Source organism: Chiloscyllium plagiosum, chromosome 26, assembly GCF_004010195.1.
Source record: "Chiloscyllium plagiosum isolate BGI_BamShark_2017 chromosome 26, ASM401019v2, whole genome shotgun sequence".
NCBI lineage: Eukaryota > Metazoa > Chordata > Chondrichthyes > Orectolobiformes > Hemiscylliidae > Chiloscyllium > Chiloscyllium plagiosum.
The window spans coordinates 43,915,917-43,935,611 of record NC_057735.1 but is presented as its reverse complement, the minus strand read 5'-3'; the positions used below and the strand labels follow the sequence as shown (position 1 = coordinate 43,935,611).

The following is a 19,695-nucleotide window of genomic DNA, read 5'->3' as shown; positions in this document are numbered from 1 at the left end:
AGGAAGCACGCCTCATCTTCCGCCTCGGAACACTTCAACCCAGGGCATCAATGTGGACTTCACCAGTTTCCTCATTTTCCCTTCCCCCCCCGTTCCAAACTTCCAGCTCAGCACTGCCCTCATGACCTGTCCTACCTGCCTATATTCTTTTCCACCTATCCACTCCACCACCCTCTCTGACCTATCACCTTCATCCCCTCCCCCACTCACCTATTGTACTCTATGCTATTTTCTCCCCACCCCCACCCTCCTCTCATTTATCTCTCCACCCTTCAGGCTCTCTGCCTGTATTCCTGATGAAAGGCTTTTGCCTGAAACGTCAATTTTCCTGCTGCTCGGATGCTGTCTGAACTGCTGTGCTTTTCCGGCACCTCTAATCCAGAAAGGAGAAGGCCCAATGAGACACTGATGTCCTTGTATGCCAGTTGCCAAAAGTAAGCATGTAGGTACAGCAGGTGGTGAAGAGTGGTTTGTTGAGGGGGTTCGAGTACAGGAGCAGGGATGCCTTGCTGCAATTGTACAGAGTCTTGGTGAGACCACACCTGGAGTTGTGTGCAGTTTTGGTTTCCTTATCAGCAAAAAGTTTACCAGGCTTATTCCTGGGATGGCAGACCTGATGTATAAAGTTGGGCTGGAACAATTTGGTCTATATTCATTGGCGTTTAGAAAAGTGAGGGGAACTGTCATAGAAACATGTAAAACTTTAACAGGGCTAGACAGGGTAATCGCAGAAATGATGTTCCTGATGACCAGAGGGGAACAATTGCCTAGTGGTACTGACGCTGGTCTAAACTCCAGAAACCCATGTTGTAATCAGGGGACCCAGGTACAAATCCTTCCATGGAATTTGAATTCAATAAAAATTTGTAATTAACTGTTCCTTCAGGGAAGGAAATCTGCCATCCTCAGCCTGGCCTACATATGACTCCAAACCCATAGTGACATGGTTGACTTTTAACTGTGGGCAGTTAGGGATAGGCAAGAAAATTCTGGTCCAGTCAATGAGGCTCACAGTCTGAGAATTTAAGTTTACAAGAAAAGAGCCAGATGTCACAGATTAACGATGTGGGGTAGACCATTTAGGACTGCGATGAGATGTCTTAAACCTGAGAGTGGAGAGCCTGTGGAATTCTCTGCCTCAAAGTGATTGAGACCAAAACATTTAATGTTTTCAAGAAAGAGATAGATATAGTTCTTGGAGCTCAAGGGATCAAGTGTAGGGGGAGAAAGTGGGACCAGTGTGCTGAATGCAGTGATTATATTGAATGGCAGATGAGACCTGAAGGTCCCAACAGCCTCCTCCTATTTTATGCTTCTGTCCTTCCAGCTGTACAGCCAGGAGGTGCTGTTGAAAATGAGCTCCATTCTCTATCCTTTCTCCTGGGTGTCTCACTGGCTTTCTCTGACTAGGTGATTGAACCTTTGTCTCTGAAGTCACCAGATTGAGAGTTCAAGCCCCAATCTAGATTTGTACACACTATTTAAGATGACTTTGCAGCACAGTAGTGAGTCATTGTTGCACTGTCAGAGGGACAGTATGTCAGATCATATGCTTTTTCAAATGCTCTATTCAAAGGAAAGTACATAAACTTTTCTCCACACATGAACCCATATTACTCCTTCAATTACCATCGTTAAAGAGCAGATAATCTGCTTGTTATCTTAGTTCTGTTGGAGAACATTGTGTGCAAGGTTTCTTGCATAACAACAATCTCCAGACCGTAAAATTATTTAGTTCCTTTTAAAATGTTTCAGGACAGCCCAAGGTCATGGAAGGCACTAGATAAAACACACATTTTACTTTTGTGATCTTTTGCAAATTAAATTTGTGGGGCAGACTGTGTAAGAATATATTTTAAAAATAGACAAAACTGTGGACGGAATTAATTTAAATCATATTCTCAAACCACTTGCCTTTTCCTGCCGTGTTCTCAGAGTTGCTGATAAGACAAACCTTTGAACCAAAGCATTCGTCAGATCAGGGGTGAGACTGACTCTATGGGCATCAGAAGACTGTTTCCAGCAAGGTCATTGTTTAGGCCAATAACAATAGAGCATACAGTCCAGTGTGAAAGAGTTTCAGGCTCTTCGTTACTGTTAATATACCGTATATGTTTGGAATGAATAGACTACTGTAAGACATGAGGTAAGGTTGCGTTTGGCGGGGCAATGTCTGTAAACTAAACGATTCTAAAAGAGATTACATGCTTTCCTGTGGAAAGTAAATTATGTGGAGAGCATAAGGAGGCTACAAAGGGATATATCATTGACAGGTTAAGTGAGTAGGTACAGATCAGCTGAAAGGAGTGTAATGTGAGGAAATGTGGATTTATCTATTTTGGCAGAAAGAAGAAGCATATTATCCAAATAGCAAGAGATTACATTCAGTTATTCAGGTTATATCTTGAATAATGACAGGAATCAATGCCTTTGAAGGGATGTGGTGGGAGATTACGGATAACAAACTTCAATATTGTGAGTAGTTGCTGTTGTTGATAATTCCTTATTAAAGGTGAAAATTAATGCCAACAGTGAATTATATGTATGAACATCACATGAAAGCATGAGACCACATCTGGAGTGTTGTGTCCAGTTTTGGCCTCTTTATTTAAGGAAGGATTTGCTGTGCTGGAGACAGTACAGAGAAAGTTTCCCAGGCTCATGCCTGAAATGGGCAGGTTGGACAAGCTGGACTTGTAGCTGCTGGTCTTTAGAGGGCAAGAGGTGGCTTGATTGAAATTTACAAATCTTGAAGAGTTGTAACAGGTTGGATATGGAAAGGATGTTTCCACTTGTGGGAGAAGCTAGAAATAGGGTTCACTGTTTCAAAATAAGCTGTTGCCCATTTAAGACTGAGATAAGGAGAACCATTTTCTCAGTGGGTTATGAATCCACACACTTTGCTCAAAAGGTGATGGAGGCAGAGTCTTTGAATATTTTTGAGGCTTGAGTGAATAGATTCCTGATGAGCAAGGGGTGAAAGACTATTGGGGATGGATGGGAATGTGGAGTTATCAGACCGTCCATGATCCTATTGAATGTTGTGGAGGTGCCAGTGTTGTTCTGGGGTGAACAAAGTCAGAAGTCTTACGCCACCAGCTTGTAGTCTAATTTGTTTATTTGAAATCACAAGCTTTTGGAACGCTGCTCCATCAGGTGAAGTGACTTCACCTAATAAAGGAGTAGCACTCGGAAAGCTTGTGATTTCAATTAAACCTATTGGACAATATTCTAGTGTTGTGTGACTCCTGACTTTACTGAATGTTGAAATAGAAACACCAAGTAGCTTGCTCCTGCTCCTAATTCATATGTTTTATTTATATTCTTTTTTTGAACTAAGTTGCAATTTAGACACTTGGGTATAAGCTTTGAAGAGCTCCTAGTCCAGGACCCAGGAAAACTTGGTGCCAGATCCAAATGAGCATCATGACAAGGAAATCATTGTCAACATTTGTTCCTGCGAGTAAGGAGTGCTTGTCTCTCTCCTGCTGAGCATACAATCCAGACTGCTGCCCGTGTATTGACATGATGACTCTGCATTGGATGTTGTCCTGGTGATGTCAGTGATGCCTGCTGAATTGAAAACCTGTGAAACCCAGCACCTTCTAAGAATGGGAAAGAAGAGAGGTTAGGGAAGCATAACCTCAGATTTGGGAACGGTTGCTGCTGATGACTTTGGCTGTCAGGAGGGAGCTGATACCAGCAGTGAGTTATGTCTGTGGACAGCCGATTGATCTTGACCAAATGACTGTCTCTTGGCTGCGAGGTTGTACAAGTGGGTCACTGCTATGCAAGTGCTGTACTGTAATAGCAACACCCAGTTCAAAGCTCAACGGAGAGAGGAAATCAGAGAAATTTATTTATGCAGTTTGTCATGGAATTTTTATTATGGTATATTCATCAAAGTGCACTCCTCAATGTCACTCTTGCTTATTAAATGTACACATTTACTTTGTTTAACTGTTACTGGTAAGATGTGAACATTTATTATGGCTTAGATTTGCTTATCTTGTTACTATCACAGTGTCTCGTCTATTAAACTGGTAATGCTGGTTACACCCATACTGTTTGTGCAAGATTGAGAGTAAATATTTAACAGGCTTCCTGCTCATCAACTTGCAGTAGTTGGTACAACTGGCAAAGTTTTAGATTAGACTATAATTATGATTAAACAATGTACTGTCCATTAGTGGCTCTAGCCACAGCGCACACAGCATTTATCAATCTGTGAGTTTTTCAGATGTTTGTCAATGTATTTCCTCCCTGTGAAACATGTCAAAATTTGAAGTTTGTTGTGACCCCTCCCCATGTGAATTGATAGTGGAGATGAGGAGGGGGATGCTGCTATAAGAGTGAGAGAATAGCTGTTGTAACTTAGTCACAGCTCCATGGCAAACATTGCCTCAGAGCTTGGGGCCCCTCCACTTTGTGAAGCCCTGTCCTAGGATCTGTGTCCACATAAGATTTGAGAGATGTGTTTGTTGAAAATAGGAAGAAGCCTTTTAAGGCCTTGAGCTTGTTCTGCAGTTAAATTTCCATCATGGCTGATGTATATTTTACTTCCATTGTTCCAATTTCCTTAATACAGCTGCCTCCCAAATATCAATGTCAGTTTTGGAACTTTTGTTTGACCCCTCAGCTTCAACAGCTGGGAGAGGGTTCCAGATATCCGTATCCTTTGAATGTAGAAGAATTTCCTGACATTTGTCCCCGAATTGCTGCTCTAAATTGGTGATGTCCATTACTCCAGATCCATCCCACTAGACGAAACAATGGATTTCTGTCGATCAAAACATTTGATCAACTTAAAAGCCTTAATTCGATCACCCCTTAATCTTCTGAATTTGAGGGAATAGATTTCGGTGTAGCCTGCTGTCAAAATTTAACCTGCGAAGGGAGTTAAAGGAAGTTTCTGCTTTATTCATACTCGGGGTGTGGGTGTTGCTTGCTAAGCCAGCAATTGATGCCTGTCCTTAATTGCCCTGCAGGAGGCGCTGGTGGACTGCCTTTTTGAATCATTGCAGTCTGTGTGGTGTAGGTACACTCAATGCTGTCAGGGAGGATAAATCCCAGGCAGGACTTTTGACCCAACAATGGTGAAAGAATAACAATGTATTTCAGAGACATGATGATGGGTGGTTTGGAGAGTATTTGTGGGGTGGCATCCAAAATATCTGCTGTTGTGCTTCTATGTGGTGGAGATCATGGATTTGGAAGGGCACTTGGTGAGTTTCTGCAGTGTATATTGTTGATGAGACACACTACTGCCATAGTGGATTGGTGCTGATGGCAGTTGTAGGTGGAGTACCAATTAAGTGGGCTGCTTTGCCCTGAATGGTGTTGAATTTCTTGATTTGGACTCCACAACCAACTGATGAAGGAGCAGCGCTCCGAAAGCTAGTGCTTCCAATTAAACCTGTTGGGCTATAACCTGGTGTTCTTTGATTCTTAACTTTGAATTCCTTGAGTCTTGTTGAGCTGCGCTCATCCAGATGAATGTCTTGAGTCTTGTAGATAGGCAGGCATTGGAGAAACAGGTGTTGAGTTACTTGCTGTAGAACACCTAACCTCTGACTTTCCTTTGTAGCCACAGCATTTATATGGCTCATCCAGTTCAGTTTCTGGCCACTGACAACCCCAGCATGTGGATGGTGGGGTTATTGCAATGGTCACATCATTGAATTCTAAGGGATTAATTGTAAGGGATACTAAGGGATTAAGGGAGATGGTTATTACATGTGGCTGAATGTTACTTGTTTTTCCACATTTAGTCAGGGCATGCATAATGAAGAGCTGATAGAAAGAATTTGAATTTATAGATCAGCTGCTCAGGCCCTTCTATTCTAAAATGTTTTCACAGCTTCATCAGTAATAGCTACATCAAGTACTACAGGGACAGGAATATTCAAACTGCAATTAATACAGTGTAACAAACATGACAGCCACTTTATACACAGCAAGTTGCCACAAAACAGCAAATGGCCCCATAGCCTTCTGGTCTTGATGTATGATTTGAAAGAGGATCATTGGCTCAGACTCCAGAATGTGCTGATCTTTCAAGGTCTATGTTTTAACTGAACTGTTCAAATGTGAAGATTGGAATACAATAAGCATAGTGTTTTTTGTACCTGCAGGTGAGTTAGTAATCAGAGGATTCAGATTGCTATATGCAGAAAGGAAAATTCTCTCTGTGACGCATCCCATCATAATGTTTAACATGATATGTTGTTCAGCGTTATTTCATTGCCTTCGAACACACTGGATTGCTCCATCCTTCAGTCCCCTGGCCGCTGAGAGTAACTGGCCCAACAATCAATTCGACCACTTTACTACAGTGATTTCACCCAGTTTTCAGACCTCGGGCGTGCCCTGGGAAGGAAGGATAAGAGAAGGAAAGCTTCTTTATGCAGCGAGTTGTTGTGATCTGAATTGTAATATTTGAAATAGTGGCTGATTGTGTAGTGATTTTCAAGAGAGTTGCTGAAAATACAGAACAATGGGGGTAAGAGCAGGGGAGTGGAGCACCTGTGATGCCAATACATAGTGTGCTGAGTGCTGAGAAATGGGATTTGATTGGTTGGGGGTTGTTTTTTGACTGATGTGAACATAATAGGCCAAAAGGGCCTTTTTCTGTGCTGTCAATCTCTCTATTTTGATGAGCAGGTACATTGGACCAAGTAACCTCCTCTGCATTGTATGAAGTGGGATCCCTTACATCCATCTTGACAGTTGGTTTAATGTTTCATTGGGAGTACATTGCCACACCTAATATGATGCAGTGTTAGCCTGAATAAATGCTGAAATCCTGCTCTAGGGCAGGACACCATGAGTTTCTGGCTTGGAAATCAGCTACCGTTAAGGCTAGCAGTATGTGAAGGGATCTATGAGTGTGATCAGAGCACAGTCACTGATGGAATTTCCATTGTGAGTACTCTGGACTCCCTCTCACTAACAATGGGCTGTGAGGGCCATGCGACCACTCACTGTGATATTTGATGCTGGCCTTATGTTTTTATTCAAGGTTAAATCTTTGCAAAAAGATCTTTGGAAAATCCTTCTGGTGTGCTGATTTTTTTAATATAAATAAAAAGCTTGATTATCAATTAGTGCCCGGCTTTTTAAGTAGGACTTTTTAAAATTCCTTTCCATTTGCACTTGAGGTTCTGTGACTGGGTGTGATCAATACTGAAGTCAGAGGCAGCTGACTGGCCCTTGGCTGCGACTGAACTGAAATGTGTCCGCTTCTGTGGTGTGATTCTGCTGAGGAATCACTGTGTGTAAATGGGAAGGGAAATCTCACTGCAGTGTCACATGATCCTAAACAGAACAGGCAGGATCAGAGCTCCTGGTTGTGCAAGCATTTTGGAATTCGTCCGAATTGTTAGCTGTACTCTTGGTTTATGTCCAGTTTCATGTTTTGCTTACATCCCATCAATTGCTGCAATGTTAATTCATCCTGAGAACCTCTTTGAGACTTAGTGACACAAGGCACAGTCTAAATGTAAGTATTAATCTGCTTTGTACTTGCATACCACTGGTTAAAGATCCTCTGGTTTGAGGGACGCATCCTGGGTGATGGAGGTTTTGTTTTTAAGACTAATCTCCCTTGAATGGGAATTTCTAAACCTGACGTCGTGGAGTCTTTGTGCCTTTATAGAATTTTTAACTGTTGAGTGCCCTGGGTATGAGAGCTCCTTCAATGTCAGCAGTATTGGCCATTTGAACAGGCCAGAAAAATAGTGGAGAGAGGATGGCTGCCAGTTAATTAATGTGCACCACTGATTCCCTGTAGTGAGGCAGGATGGAGGCTGCAGATAACCTGGAGCAAGGGGTCTCTCAGGATGGTTTGGGGCATTAGATTGGAGAGGTGGATGTGGATTACAGGGTAGGCCTTGATGTGACATGTAAGGGGTTTAACCAGGAGGAGATAGAAATCTCCTGGGCAATTCAAACAAACAGAAGTGACAGGACATTGCACTGAGGTGATTTCTAACTCCTTGGCATGGTCGAGATCCCTCTAATCCCACCTTTTCAACTCCAGATGTTGGAAAAGAAATAAAAGCAGATTTAAATGCATAGAGGATATTGTAAATTTTGTGCAAATGTCTTTATTCTCTTTGAACACTTTTTTAATTGATTTGCACTCACTTGATTCACTTTCAGTGTGTGCTACTTTGCGGTAAACTCTCTTTGGTTTGTTCAATCTCAGACGCAGTATCAAATTGACAGAAGCCTTATGCTGCAGAAACCTAAAGGTTCTTTTCTTTTTCCCTGTACTAGCTGTGGAGTTTGGCCTTGTGAACCTGTCGCCATGTCTGAGGCATCTGCTGTAAGGTTCAGGGTATTCACACTCAATTGCTGGTAAGTCTTGAGCCTTTCCTTCTGGTTATTACACCACCAGATCTACATTCAGATTGCACACAGTGTTTCAGTGCAATGTGAGCTCTACCTCATCTTTGTTTCAGCTCCGTTGTTCGGTTTATTCAGGCAGTTCCTGTCTTCCCACAACATTATATAAGAGCAGGTGTTTTGGAAACCTTTAGATAATATGCAAAAGATGCAGAGTAAAGATGACCTTTTTTTTGTTTCTCAGCGTGTTATGGTCTGGACTGCACTGCAACAGATTTGATAAGATTCCAAATAAAGAATTGATTCAGTGCATGAAGGTGAAAACGTTGCAGTGCTATGGGGAAAGAGTAGGTGAGTGAGATTTGAGTAGATACTTGTTTTGAAGATCTCACACAGACGCTGAAAGCCCATTTGACCTCTCCTGTGTTCTTTAATTCTAATTGGGTAAACTTACTAATTGCCACAAGAGGACCTTTTTAGCCCCATATGTTAAATTTATTGCACCATTTTTTTGCATTATTTAGTGATTTGAGTTGGTTGGATCTGCAATTCTAATTTAGAATTAGATTTGTCACTCCTTCATTGTTACCTACTGGGCTACAGTTCCACAGGATCCAGCAGCTTTCCAGTAACTGGCCATCTTGTGTATACCTGGATCATCATTCTTAGGGGGGTTTGTAATTATGATGGGTCACACAGCCACACCAGAATCATTCCTGTGAGAAAGGTTTCTATGTATCCTTTCCAGAGTAGCAGTTAACAGCAGGCCGGTTAAAACTATTTTATTTTTCTTTGTTTTCCCTGCTGCATCTTCCTTGGGGTTAGCAGCTTTGAAGCCTGCACTGCTGCGTATTTGAGGTTCACATATTCCCAGTGGAATAGCAGAGTTGGAAAGTCTATACGGAAACCTATCATCTTCAATCACTTTATATTCTTTCCAAACTACCAACCTTATGTAAAAGCTTTTTAAGCCATGGCAAGACAATACAGTTACATAGAATCTACAGAAAACAGGTCACTTAGCTCAAGATTTCCTGCATCTCCTCATCTGATCCCGTTAGCATATCATTCTGTTCCCTTTTCCCACAGGTGTCCATTCAGCTTCCCTTTCAATGCATCTGCTACTTGCTGCAAGTACTCTTTCTGGCAGCGAGTTTCACATTCCAACCACTCTCTGAGGAACAGTAACACAGTGGTTATGTTACTGAGTTCCTAAGCCATTGGCCTCAGTTAATGATTTGTAGCGATGAATTCAAATCCCACCATTGTAGCTGGCTAATTAAGTGAAGTGATTGAAAGGATTAAAAGCTCGTGTCAGGAATAGTAACTTTGACATCATCAGATTGTTGTAAAAGCCTGCCTTTAAGAGAACGGAATCGGTTGTCCATTCCTGGTGTGATTCCAGAAACACAGGATTGTGGTTGACTTTTAACTGCCCTTTGCAGCAGTAGTTAGTCGCTCATTTGTACCAAACCGCTGAAAGCAAGATTAAAACAGAACAGCCAGTATCAACCACTGAATTCAGAATGACTAAGCTGATAACCCAGCCTAGCTGATCTTGCAAAGCCTAGCACATGAGCATCTGAGCTTTTGTGCCAAATTTGCAATCCCACAGACGAGTCAAGCAAACTACCTTAATGATGTTATTCTCAAGTACCAACCTTACGGCCAACTCCATCACTATCTGTGAGTTATCAAACCGGCAGCACTGACTGACCAGAGGTGGAAGCAAGTGGTAGGCAATTAATAGGGAGTGATCTTTTGAGTCCTCACCATTGAGCACCTTATGAAAATGCATGGTATTAGGTCAGTGGTGAGCACAAAAGTTTTGTGCTAATTGCTTACTACTGCCTTTCCTTAATATTCCCCACATTGAACACCACTTGGGAGAAATGCTGAGGGTGTTAAGAGAATTTAATGGGCTCTATGTGGGGTTTTCACTGAGGAAAGTGGAACTATTGCTCAGTTTTCAGATGACACAAATGTCGGTGGGAAGACAAGTGGTGGGAATGATGCACAGAGTTGAGAGAGAGATACAGACAGTTTAAGTGAGGGGGCAGTTTCTGAGCGTAGTGAATCTTTGGAACCTTTACAGCAGAAGGCTGTCAAGACTGAGTCATTAAGTGTATGCAAGGCCAGGTAGAAAGATTTTTAATAATAAGGAACCAAGGGTTTTGCAGAAAAGTGGAGTTGAAGATTATCAAATCAGCTATGATCTAGTTGTACCACATCATTAGTGCTCATTGGGGTCTACCATAACCTATCCAAACTTTATTAGATCCTTGGTCCAACTATGGAGTAAAGAACTGCATTCCAGAAGTGAGGTGACAGCAACTTCCTTTAACAGCAAGGAACCAAAGTGGGGAAACAGAAGGAAGGAACAGGCAACAGTAACTCTTCACTGGTTGGAACCATAATTAGCATGAAAAAAGATAGCTGTGGTTGTTAGAAGCCAATCATCTCAGTCCCAGGACATCACTGTAAGTGTTCCCCAGCAAGATGGATACCCCTACAGTCTTCAGCTGCTCCATCAAAGACCTTCCTTCCAACACAAGGTCAAAAGTGGTGATGTTTCCTCATGATTGCACAATGATCAGTTCCATTCATAAATCATCCATTATCAAATTAGTCTGTGCCTGATGCACCAAACGTGGACAACACTCAAGCTTTGGCAAGTTAAATGTACACAAGTGTCAAGACAAGAGAGGACCGAACCATCTCATCTTTGATATTCAATGTCAATTCTGTACTATTACAGAATACCTTACCATCACCATCCTAGGCCACTGTTGACCTGAAGCATAATTGGGTGGAAACATAAACACAATTGGCTACAAGAGCAGTTTAGATGCTGGGAATCCTGCATTGAATAACTCACCTCCTGGCTCCTCAAAGCCTTCAATTATCTAAATCAGGAGTGTGTCATAGAATCATACTGTACAGAAGTGGCCATTTGGCCCATCCAGTCTGTACCATCGAAGATATACTACAATCTTATACTAGTCCCACCTCCTAGCACTAGGCCCATAGCCTTGAATTTTATGACATTTAAAAAAAAACTTGGATGAGCACTTTGAGGTTGCGAGGTTTCCAGCCTCAGCTACCCTCCCAAAGCAGTGCATTCCAGAACTCCACAACCCCCTCGGTGAAAAAGCTTGTCTTCAAATCCCCTCAAAGCCTTTCACTTTAAAATTACTCCCTCTTCTTATTGATCCTTCAACTCGGGACAGCAGTTTTTTTCTGTCCTGTCTGCCCATACCTCTCATAACCTTATTCAACTCCACCCCCCCCATAACCTTCAATTCTCCAAAGAAAACAACCCAAGCTTATCCAGCGTTGCTTCATAGCTGAAATGTTTCATTCCAGACAGCATCCTTGTGAACCTCCTTTGCACCTGCACCATTGCAATCACATCCTTCTATAGTTTTGAACAGTACCAATATGACCTCCATGATCTTATAATCTATGCCATGACTGATAAAGGTAAATGTCCTAATGGCCTTTTTAACTAGTTTATTAACCTGTCCTGTCACCTTCAAGGATCTCTGGATAAGCACCCTCTGTTCCTCCTGAGCTTTTAGAGTCTTGCCATTCATTTGAATGTTCTTTATCTCGTTCCTCCTTCCAAAGTGCATGACCTTACATTTGAGGTTTAAATTCCATCTGCTATTGATCTGACTAATCTATTTCTCTTCTACTGTAATCTAGCACCTTCTTCCTCCTGTCAACCACCTGACCAATCTTTGTGTCAAACTTATTAATCCTTCCCACATTCTCCGCTGCATTATATATGAATATCACAATCAGTTAGGGTCACTGCGCTGATTCCTGTGCTGCAGCACTGCACACCAGGCCTGAGTCATGCAAATCTCTACAGCAGACCTCTATCTCCTGTCACTCGACCAATTTTGGATCTAGTTACACTGGATCCCATGAGGTTTTACCTTCTTTATCAGTTTCACATGTGGGACTTTGTCAACGGCTTTCCTCAAATCCATATAAATTATATCAGCTACCCTATCCATACCTAAACACTTAGTCATGTCCTTGAAAAATTCCACCAGATTCATTAGGTATCACCTCCCTCTGATGAACCCATGCTAACTATCCCTGATCAAACCTTGCCTTTAAATGGAGATGAATATTCTCCTTCACTATTATCTCTCATAGTTCCTCTGCTAGTGTGGTAGAATACTGTCACTCACCTGGATGTGTGCGCCTCCAGTAACACTCAGGAAGCTTAATATTATCCAGGACAAAGCACCCACTTGCAAGACGTCCTGTCTACCACCTGAAGCCACCACTCCCTCCACCGCAGGTGTACAGTGACAGCAGTGTGTCCCATCCACAAGTGCACTGAAGTCATTCATCAAACCTTGCCCAGTGTCAGGTCCCAAATCCACATCTCAATTATCTGCCAGAACAAGGGCAGCAGACTATGGAAACATCACTCCCTGCAAGTTCCCCTTTAAGCCACACCTTATCCTAAATTATGCAACCATGTCACTCTTCCTTCACTGTCACTGGGTCAAGATCCTGGACTTCCTTCCTAACAGCACTGTGAGTGTAACTGCAGCACATAGGCAAAAGTGGTTCAGCACTGTTTCCTGAGCAAATATAAGGATGGTCAATAATTGCTCGTCTTGTCAATGATGCCCACTATCTCATGAGTTAACAGAATAAATGTTGTTTTTCCTGAGTTTGCTAGCAATCAGGCTTATGGGTTTAACTTTTGGAAGATTTTTGGAATAAACTCTCATTTCATTGTCTTTTCTGAACTTAGGGCCAAGATTTAAACATTCTGCAGCATTTGACAAAGAGCAATATATAATATCCAAAGTAATCCTAAATAATTTCAGTGATTTCATGAAACTCTTACATTACCATGACAATTCAGAGTGATGCATTCACAATTGATGTAACTGAGGGGCTGTTTGGTAATCCTGATTTTATTGGGCAACTGTGCTAATGATCTTGTGATTTAGGCAGCATGGTGGCTCAATGGTTAGCACTGCTGTGTCTCAGCACCAGGGCGCAGGTTTGATTCCACCCTTGGGTGACTGCGTGGAGTTTGCATGTTCTCCCTGTGTCTGCGTGGCTTTCCTCCCCCAGTCCAAAGATGTGCAAGTTAGGTGGATTGGCCATGCTAAATTGCCCATAGTGTCCAGGGATGTGCAGGCTAGGTGTGTTAGCCATGGGAAATACGGGGTTACAGGGATAGGATAGGGAGATGGGTTTGTGTGAGATGTTCTTCAGAGGGTTGTTGTGGACTCGATGGGCAGAATGGCCTGCTTTCACCCTTTTGGGATTCTATAATTCAGTAAGACTTTTACACTGTCAATGAGCAACTGCTCAACAGAAGTGGCTATATGAGAACCAACTGTGTTCCGAGATGTATTTAATTACATTGAACATCAGGGTGTCACCTGATCCCTACACAACTGGAATTCTGCAGTGTCAGTTTGCTATTCCCTTTCACTGCCTCTTGGTCCAGGCAATAAGTGTTGACAGGCTATATAATTGCAAGGTGGCAAATTGGCAATCATGAGCAGGTACCTGGTTTGACCTCTTACTTTCTTCACTCACTAATGCCATTCTGCCCTGCTGAATGCAGTAGCTGCTGATTTATAAGAATAGAGATGCACTCACTAATCAGTTTGTATGTTTCTATTCTTTCTTTGTCGTCAGCAGTCACTCAGTAATGACTACGATTGTCCATCTAATGAATTCCCTGTCACTGGGTAGGTTCTGTGGGCCTTGGTGGCTGATGAGCCCAATCGTAGAACCGCATCTCTGACCATGCATTCAGGAGGTGGAAGTGGTCCTTAGTGTTGACATCACTGGCATTCCTTTCTCTGGTTCCACTCATAGAACAGAGCTGAATACACATACTGCAGGAAAATTTCGCTGCTTGGAAACATGGAACACGAAAAGCCCTTCGCAACTGCATGCTGCATTCTCTTGATTGATGTCATGAGTTTAGACAGAACCTTTAGCAATGCTCATACAGTCCACAGGTCTCGACACCATGGGGCTGCTTCCAGATACGGACTGACACCTCTATCAGGAGAAAGTGAGGATTGCAGATGCTGGAGATCAGAGCTGAAAATGTGTTGCTGGAAAAGCGCAGCAGGTCAGGCAGCATCCAAGGTGCAGGAGAATCGACGTTTCAGGCATGACTCTCCTGCTCCTTGGATGCTGCCTGATCTGCGCTTTTCCAGCAAAACATTTTCAGCTCTGACAACTCTATCAGTCCTCTACTAGTTCTCTGTAATCAAGAAAGCTTAGTTTCAATCCGCAATATTGCTGATTCTGCATTCATTTTTCTGCCAATCCTGTGTGTCCAAATGTTGCAATGCCTCTTACACAATCAAACATTACTGGGTTTTCCTGGTTTCTGTGCCTATGTAATTGAAGGTTGGATTAGAGAATTGCAACAGCATACTTTTCTGTATTAGCAACATCCTTCTGATAATGGTGAGCACTCGACAAACATTGCAAAAAAGCAGGGATAGACAAAAAGCAACACGGCAAGCGTAAGATAAAAGCAGTTGTCACATCTCACTGGGTCAGGGGCCTAGAGATCAAGCCCAACTACTCCTGGAGTCATCACAGAAGTTAAATTTTTAAAATGTAGGCAGCATTTCCTAATTTACCTATCTTTTAGACCCAGCTTGACAGGAAGTGGACCAGAGTCGAAGAGTGGCACTGGAAAAGCACAGCTGGTCAGGCAGCATCTGAGGAGCAGGAGAATCGACATTTCAGGCATAAGCTTTTCATCAGGAATGAGGCTTTAGGCCAAAGGGGCTGAGATTAATGGGAGGGGGTGGGCTGATGGGAAGGTATCTGGGAATGTGATAGCTAGGTGAAGGTGGGGGTGTGAAAGTGATAGGAGGATGGAACAGATAGGTGGGAAGGAAGATAGACAGGTAGGACTGTTCGAGAGGGTGGTGCCGAGTTGGAAGGTTAGCACTGGGACATGTTGCTCCCGATGTTGTCTCCTTTACGTTGGGGTGACAGGACGCCAACTTGCGGATCATTTCAGAGAACATCTCTGGGACACTGCACCAACCAACCCCACCGGCCTGTGACCAAACACTTCAACAACTTCCCCCCCCACTCCAGCAAGGGCGTGCAGGTCCTGGGACACCTCCATCGCCAAACTGTAACCACCTGACACCTGGAGGAAGATCACCTCATCTTCCACTTTGGGGCCCTCCAACCACCTGGGATCAATGTAAATTTCACCAGTTTCCCATTAACCCCCCCCTCACCCACCTGATCCCAGTCGCAACCTTCCAAGTCGGCACCACCCTCTCGAGCAGTCCAACATATCCATCTTCCTTCCTATCTATCCACTCCCTCCTCTCCGACCTATCACTTTCACCCCAACTTTACCCATCTATCATATTCTCAGCTCCCTTTCCCCCATCCCCAGCCCCCTCCCATTTATCACTCAGTCCCTTGACCCACAAGCCTCATTCCTGATGGAGGGCTTATGCCAGAAGCATTGATTCTCCTGCTGCTTAGATGCTGCCTGACTGACTGTGCTTTTCCAGCGCCACACTTTTCGATTCGATCTCCAGGATCTGCAGTCCTCACTTTCTCCTAGAAAGTGCACCAGGTTCTGTACTTAATCCAAATGCCTATATATTACATCTAATTAGATAAAGCCACAGGTAAATAATTCAAAACTAATGTCACTCAGAGCCTTTAGGGAAGGAAACTGTCAGCTTTATCTGGTCTGGCTTACATGACTGCAGACCAAAGCGATGTGGTTAACTGCCCTCAGGGTAACTCGGTAAGGGCTATAAATGCTGACTAGCCATTGATGCCCTCATTGTGTGAATGAATTTTTTTAAAAACCGCCAGTGTATAATTCTATCCCAAATTGGCCTTGAGGAAGTGGCATTGAGCTACTGCATTGAATTTGATTTGATTTATTGTAGTCACGTGTACCTAAGTACAGTGAAAAGCTTTGTTTTGCGAGCTGTACAAGTAGATTGTAGCAAACAAGCACATAGACATCATAGCGCGCTTAACCAGAGTGGGGCATACACGTTACACTGCACAGAGATGCACAAAGCAGGATCAATATTATTTGAAGTTAGAGAGTCCACTTATTAGCCTAGTAATGGCAGGGAAGAAGCTATTCTCGAATCTGTTGGTATGCATGTTCAAGTGCCTGATGGGAGAGGTTGGAAAAGAGCATTACCGGGGTGGGGTGGTCTTTGATGTTAGCAGCCTTTCTATGGCAACGAGAAGTGTAACTGGCTTCCATGATGGATGGGAGGTTGGCTTCCGTGATGGTCTGAGCTGTAATACTTATGCTCCTGGGCAGAGCAGTTGCTGTATCAGGCCATTATGCATTCGGATAGTACGTATCTGTCAAAGTTGGTGAGGGTCTTTGTGGGCATGCTGAATTTCCTAAACCACCCAAGGAAGAGGCGCTGTTGTGCCTTCTTCGCTGTTGCATCCATTTGGGAAGACCAGGGCAGATTGTTGGTTATTGTCACTCCTAGAAACTTGACGCTTTCCACCCTCTCCACCTCCGCTGTGTTGATGTAATTAGAGGCGTGACCTCCTCCTTTCTTCCTGATGTCAGTGATCAGTTTTTTTTGTTTTGCTGACATTGAGAGTGAGATTATTATCATTGCACCATGTCAGCAAACCCCTTATCTCCATTCTGTATTCTGACTCATCATTGTTTGATATCTGTCCTACCACGGTGGTGTCATCAGCAAACTTGTAGGTGGCATTCATTTGGAATTTAGCTATGTTGTCGTGGGTGTACAGGGGCTGAGAATGCATCCTTGGGAGATCCCCCCCCCCCACTGTTGAGGGCTGTTGTGGAGAAGGTGCATTTGTCTGTCTTCACTGATAGTGGTCAAGATGCTGAGGATCCAGTTGCAAAGAGGGGAGCTGAGACAACCGTCAGTGTGGTGTAAGTACACCCATAGTATGCTGTAACAACTGTTGAAACCAAGGAGCTTGTTATGCTACCTCAGGGGCAGTTATAAGTCAGATACTGAAATGAAACAAAGAACTGTTGATGCTGAGGTTCTGAAATGAAAGCAGAAATTGCTGGGGAAACAGCAGTTCTAACAGTGTCTATGGGGAGAAAGCAGAGTTAAAATTTCGAGTCCCATGATCCTTCAGTTCTGACGACTGGATCCACATTTAGTGTATTGCTACAGCAAGTAATGGAGGTATGAACCCTTATGTGAGTTTGTTTTGCAAATATATGAAATCCCACACTCTCGCAATAACATGTGTATTTGTAGAACATTTTATGACAAAAAAAAATCAGTGTGAAAGAAAAATTACTGGAGATGCTAGAAATCTGAAATAAAAATGGGGGAGTGCTGGAATCCTCACCCACTGTACAGAGGGATACAGAGTTAACATTTCAGATTGATGCTCCATCATCAGAAGGAGCAAGAGTTAAAAACTTGGAGTGGTTTAGGGAGGACATTATAGAATTTCAGGCCGAGGCAATTGGTTTTCTGTACTGTGTAGTGTATCCCAAGCTATGTACCAACAAGATTGATCAGTAAAGTCCTAAAGGATGGCTGAAATCTGAGTTCAGCTGCCTCTATACAAAATACTATTCTTTACTTCACACCTGAGTTAGAAAATGATTTAATTCAACAAAAAATCTTTACTGAAGATTTTGTTTCCTCTTGGAATGACTTTCCACCAACAGGTGAATAAACCATTCCGAGATGTTATAATCTAAATAATCAGCCTCTGCCATCCAAATTCGGAAACATTTGGTGCACTGCTCTCCCGCATGCCTCCAGTCATTTTATTTCTTGCCACCTTACCTTACCACTGCTACCTTAAATGAGTAATAAAAAGAACGGGATGTTAGAGCTAATCATTTAATCGAAATGGTTTTGACATAAACAGTGATGTTAATGAGTCTTCATCTTTCTCTTTTTGGAGACTGGCAATCCCAAGTAAGTCTGCTCCATTCAGTTCCCCTCCCTCAGGAGGCCAGGCAATAACTGTAGTTTCTTCATTTCATCTTTCCATCTCCATGTTGTAAAACTGCAGGCAGTGCTACAGTGTATATATTTGGTGTAAAAGTGACTGATGACAATCTGCTTTCTGTCTTTTCCAGGGGGATCCGTTACCTTAGCAAATGCTGCAGGGAGCGTTATGAAATGATTGCTCTGTTACTGAGTCAGGAGAGGTATGATGTCGTCCTGCTGCAAGAGGTGGGTTTAGTCTTGCCTGTCAGGCCGCCCTCATTGTTTTACAGCAGTTCTGCAGTCAGCTTTGTCCTTCCAGTTTTATGTTAGGCTTTTGGAGTCTGTTATGGGCATGTGTCAATGTGAAAGACAAGGAGAGAAACCGTAAATTAACAGACTAAATGCCCCTCTCAGATTCATTGCTAGGGCACCATGGGGTGGGGAGCAGCGGGTGAGGTCATCATAACACAGTGACTGACTGGCTGAGGAGAAAAATGTTAAAGAGTGATCCGTTTTAATGGATGAGTATCAAACTTCCATGAAGTTGCACGAATAAACCTAAATTAATAAATGTGATCCGAGGTCACACTCTTGGAGTAGCACTAGTGTAGGATTTCTTATTGTATTGTAGCAATGTATGTTAACCCTGACGCTCAGCTGAGTTTCTGATGGCAAAGCATATTTATGTGCCTCTCATATTCCATGATGCAAAATCCAGAGACCACTTAACTCCTGGTTGCATTGAGTGAAATAGGCAGGTGTGTGCCCAGTTTTAGTTTTCGTTTATTCATGGAATGCAGAGCTTGCTAGCAAGGCTGTGATTTATTGTCCAGTCCTAATTGTCCTTGAGAAAGGGGTGGTGAATCACCAACTCTAATACAATAGAGAGGTTTACTGTACCCTTTCATAGGACAGTTACAAATCAACTTCATTGTTGTGGAACTGAAGTCACATGCAGGCCTTCTGCACATAACATCATTACTGAAGCAGATGGGTTTTCACAGAAATTCAGTTATGATCACCATTTCTAATACTTTCGCTTGATTCCAGAACGATTTAATTAATTGAATTTAAATTCCATTGGAAGCCTGCAGGATATTCCTGAATACTTTGTAACAGTCACTACACCAGTGGGAGCAGCTGGGAATGTGCTCTGAATTTGCTTCCAGTCGGTAACAGACATGAACCAAATGACTGAAGGTGGGGATTATAAAAATACAGGACAGGAAACTCTCAAAATGCTATATAAATACAGTTTGACCACGTGTCTCAGAAATGTCTCAAGTCACTTCAAACAGAATTGCTTAGTTTTGAGTTCAGAAACTTAAATCACTTGAACATTAGTTTGTGCATCACAACACCCCACAAA

General features: G+C 42.8%; 1 protein-coding gene across 1 annotated transcript in view; it reads left to right on the top strand.

Moving 5' to 3' along the window:
- The first annotated feature begins 2,015 nt into the window (after positions 1 to 2,015).
- LOC122562944 (sphingomyelin phosphodiesterase 2-like) overlaps positions 2,016 to 19,695 on the top strand; it is a 43,694-nt gene continuing 26,014 nt past the window's right edge. Inside the window, exons 1-3 of the mRNA XM_043716246.1 lie at positions 2,016 to 2,146; positions 8,281 to 8,361; positions 18,476 to 18,572. Of these exons, the coding sequence (XP_043572181.1) occupies positions 2,142 to 2,146; positions 8,281 to 8,361; positions 18,476 to 18,572 (183 nt within the window). The 5' untranslated portion in view covers positions 2,016 to 2,141. The remainder of the gene's footprint in view (positions 2,147 to 8,280; positions 8,362 to 18,475; positions 18,573 to 19,695) is intronic.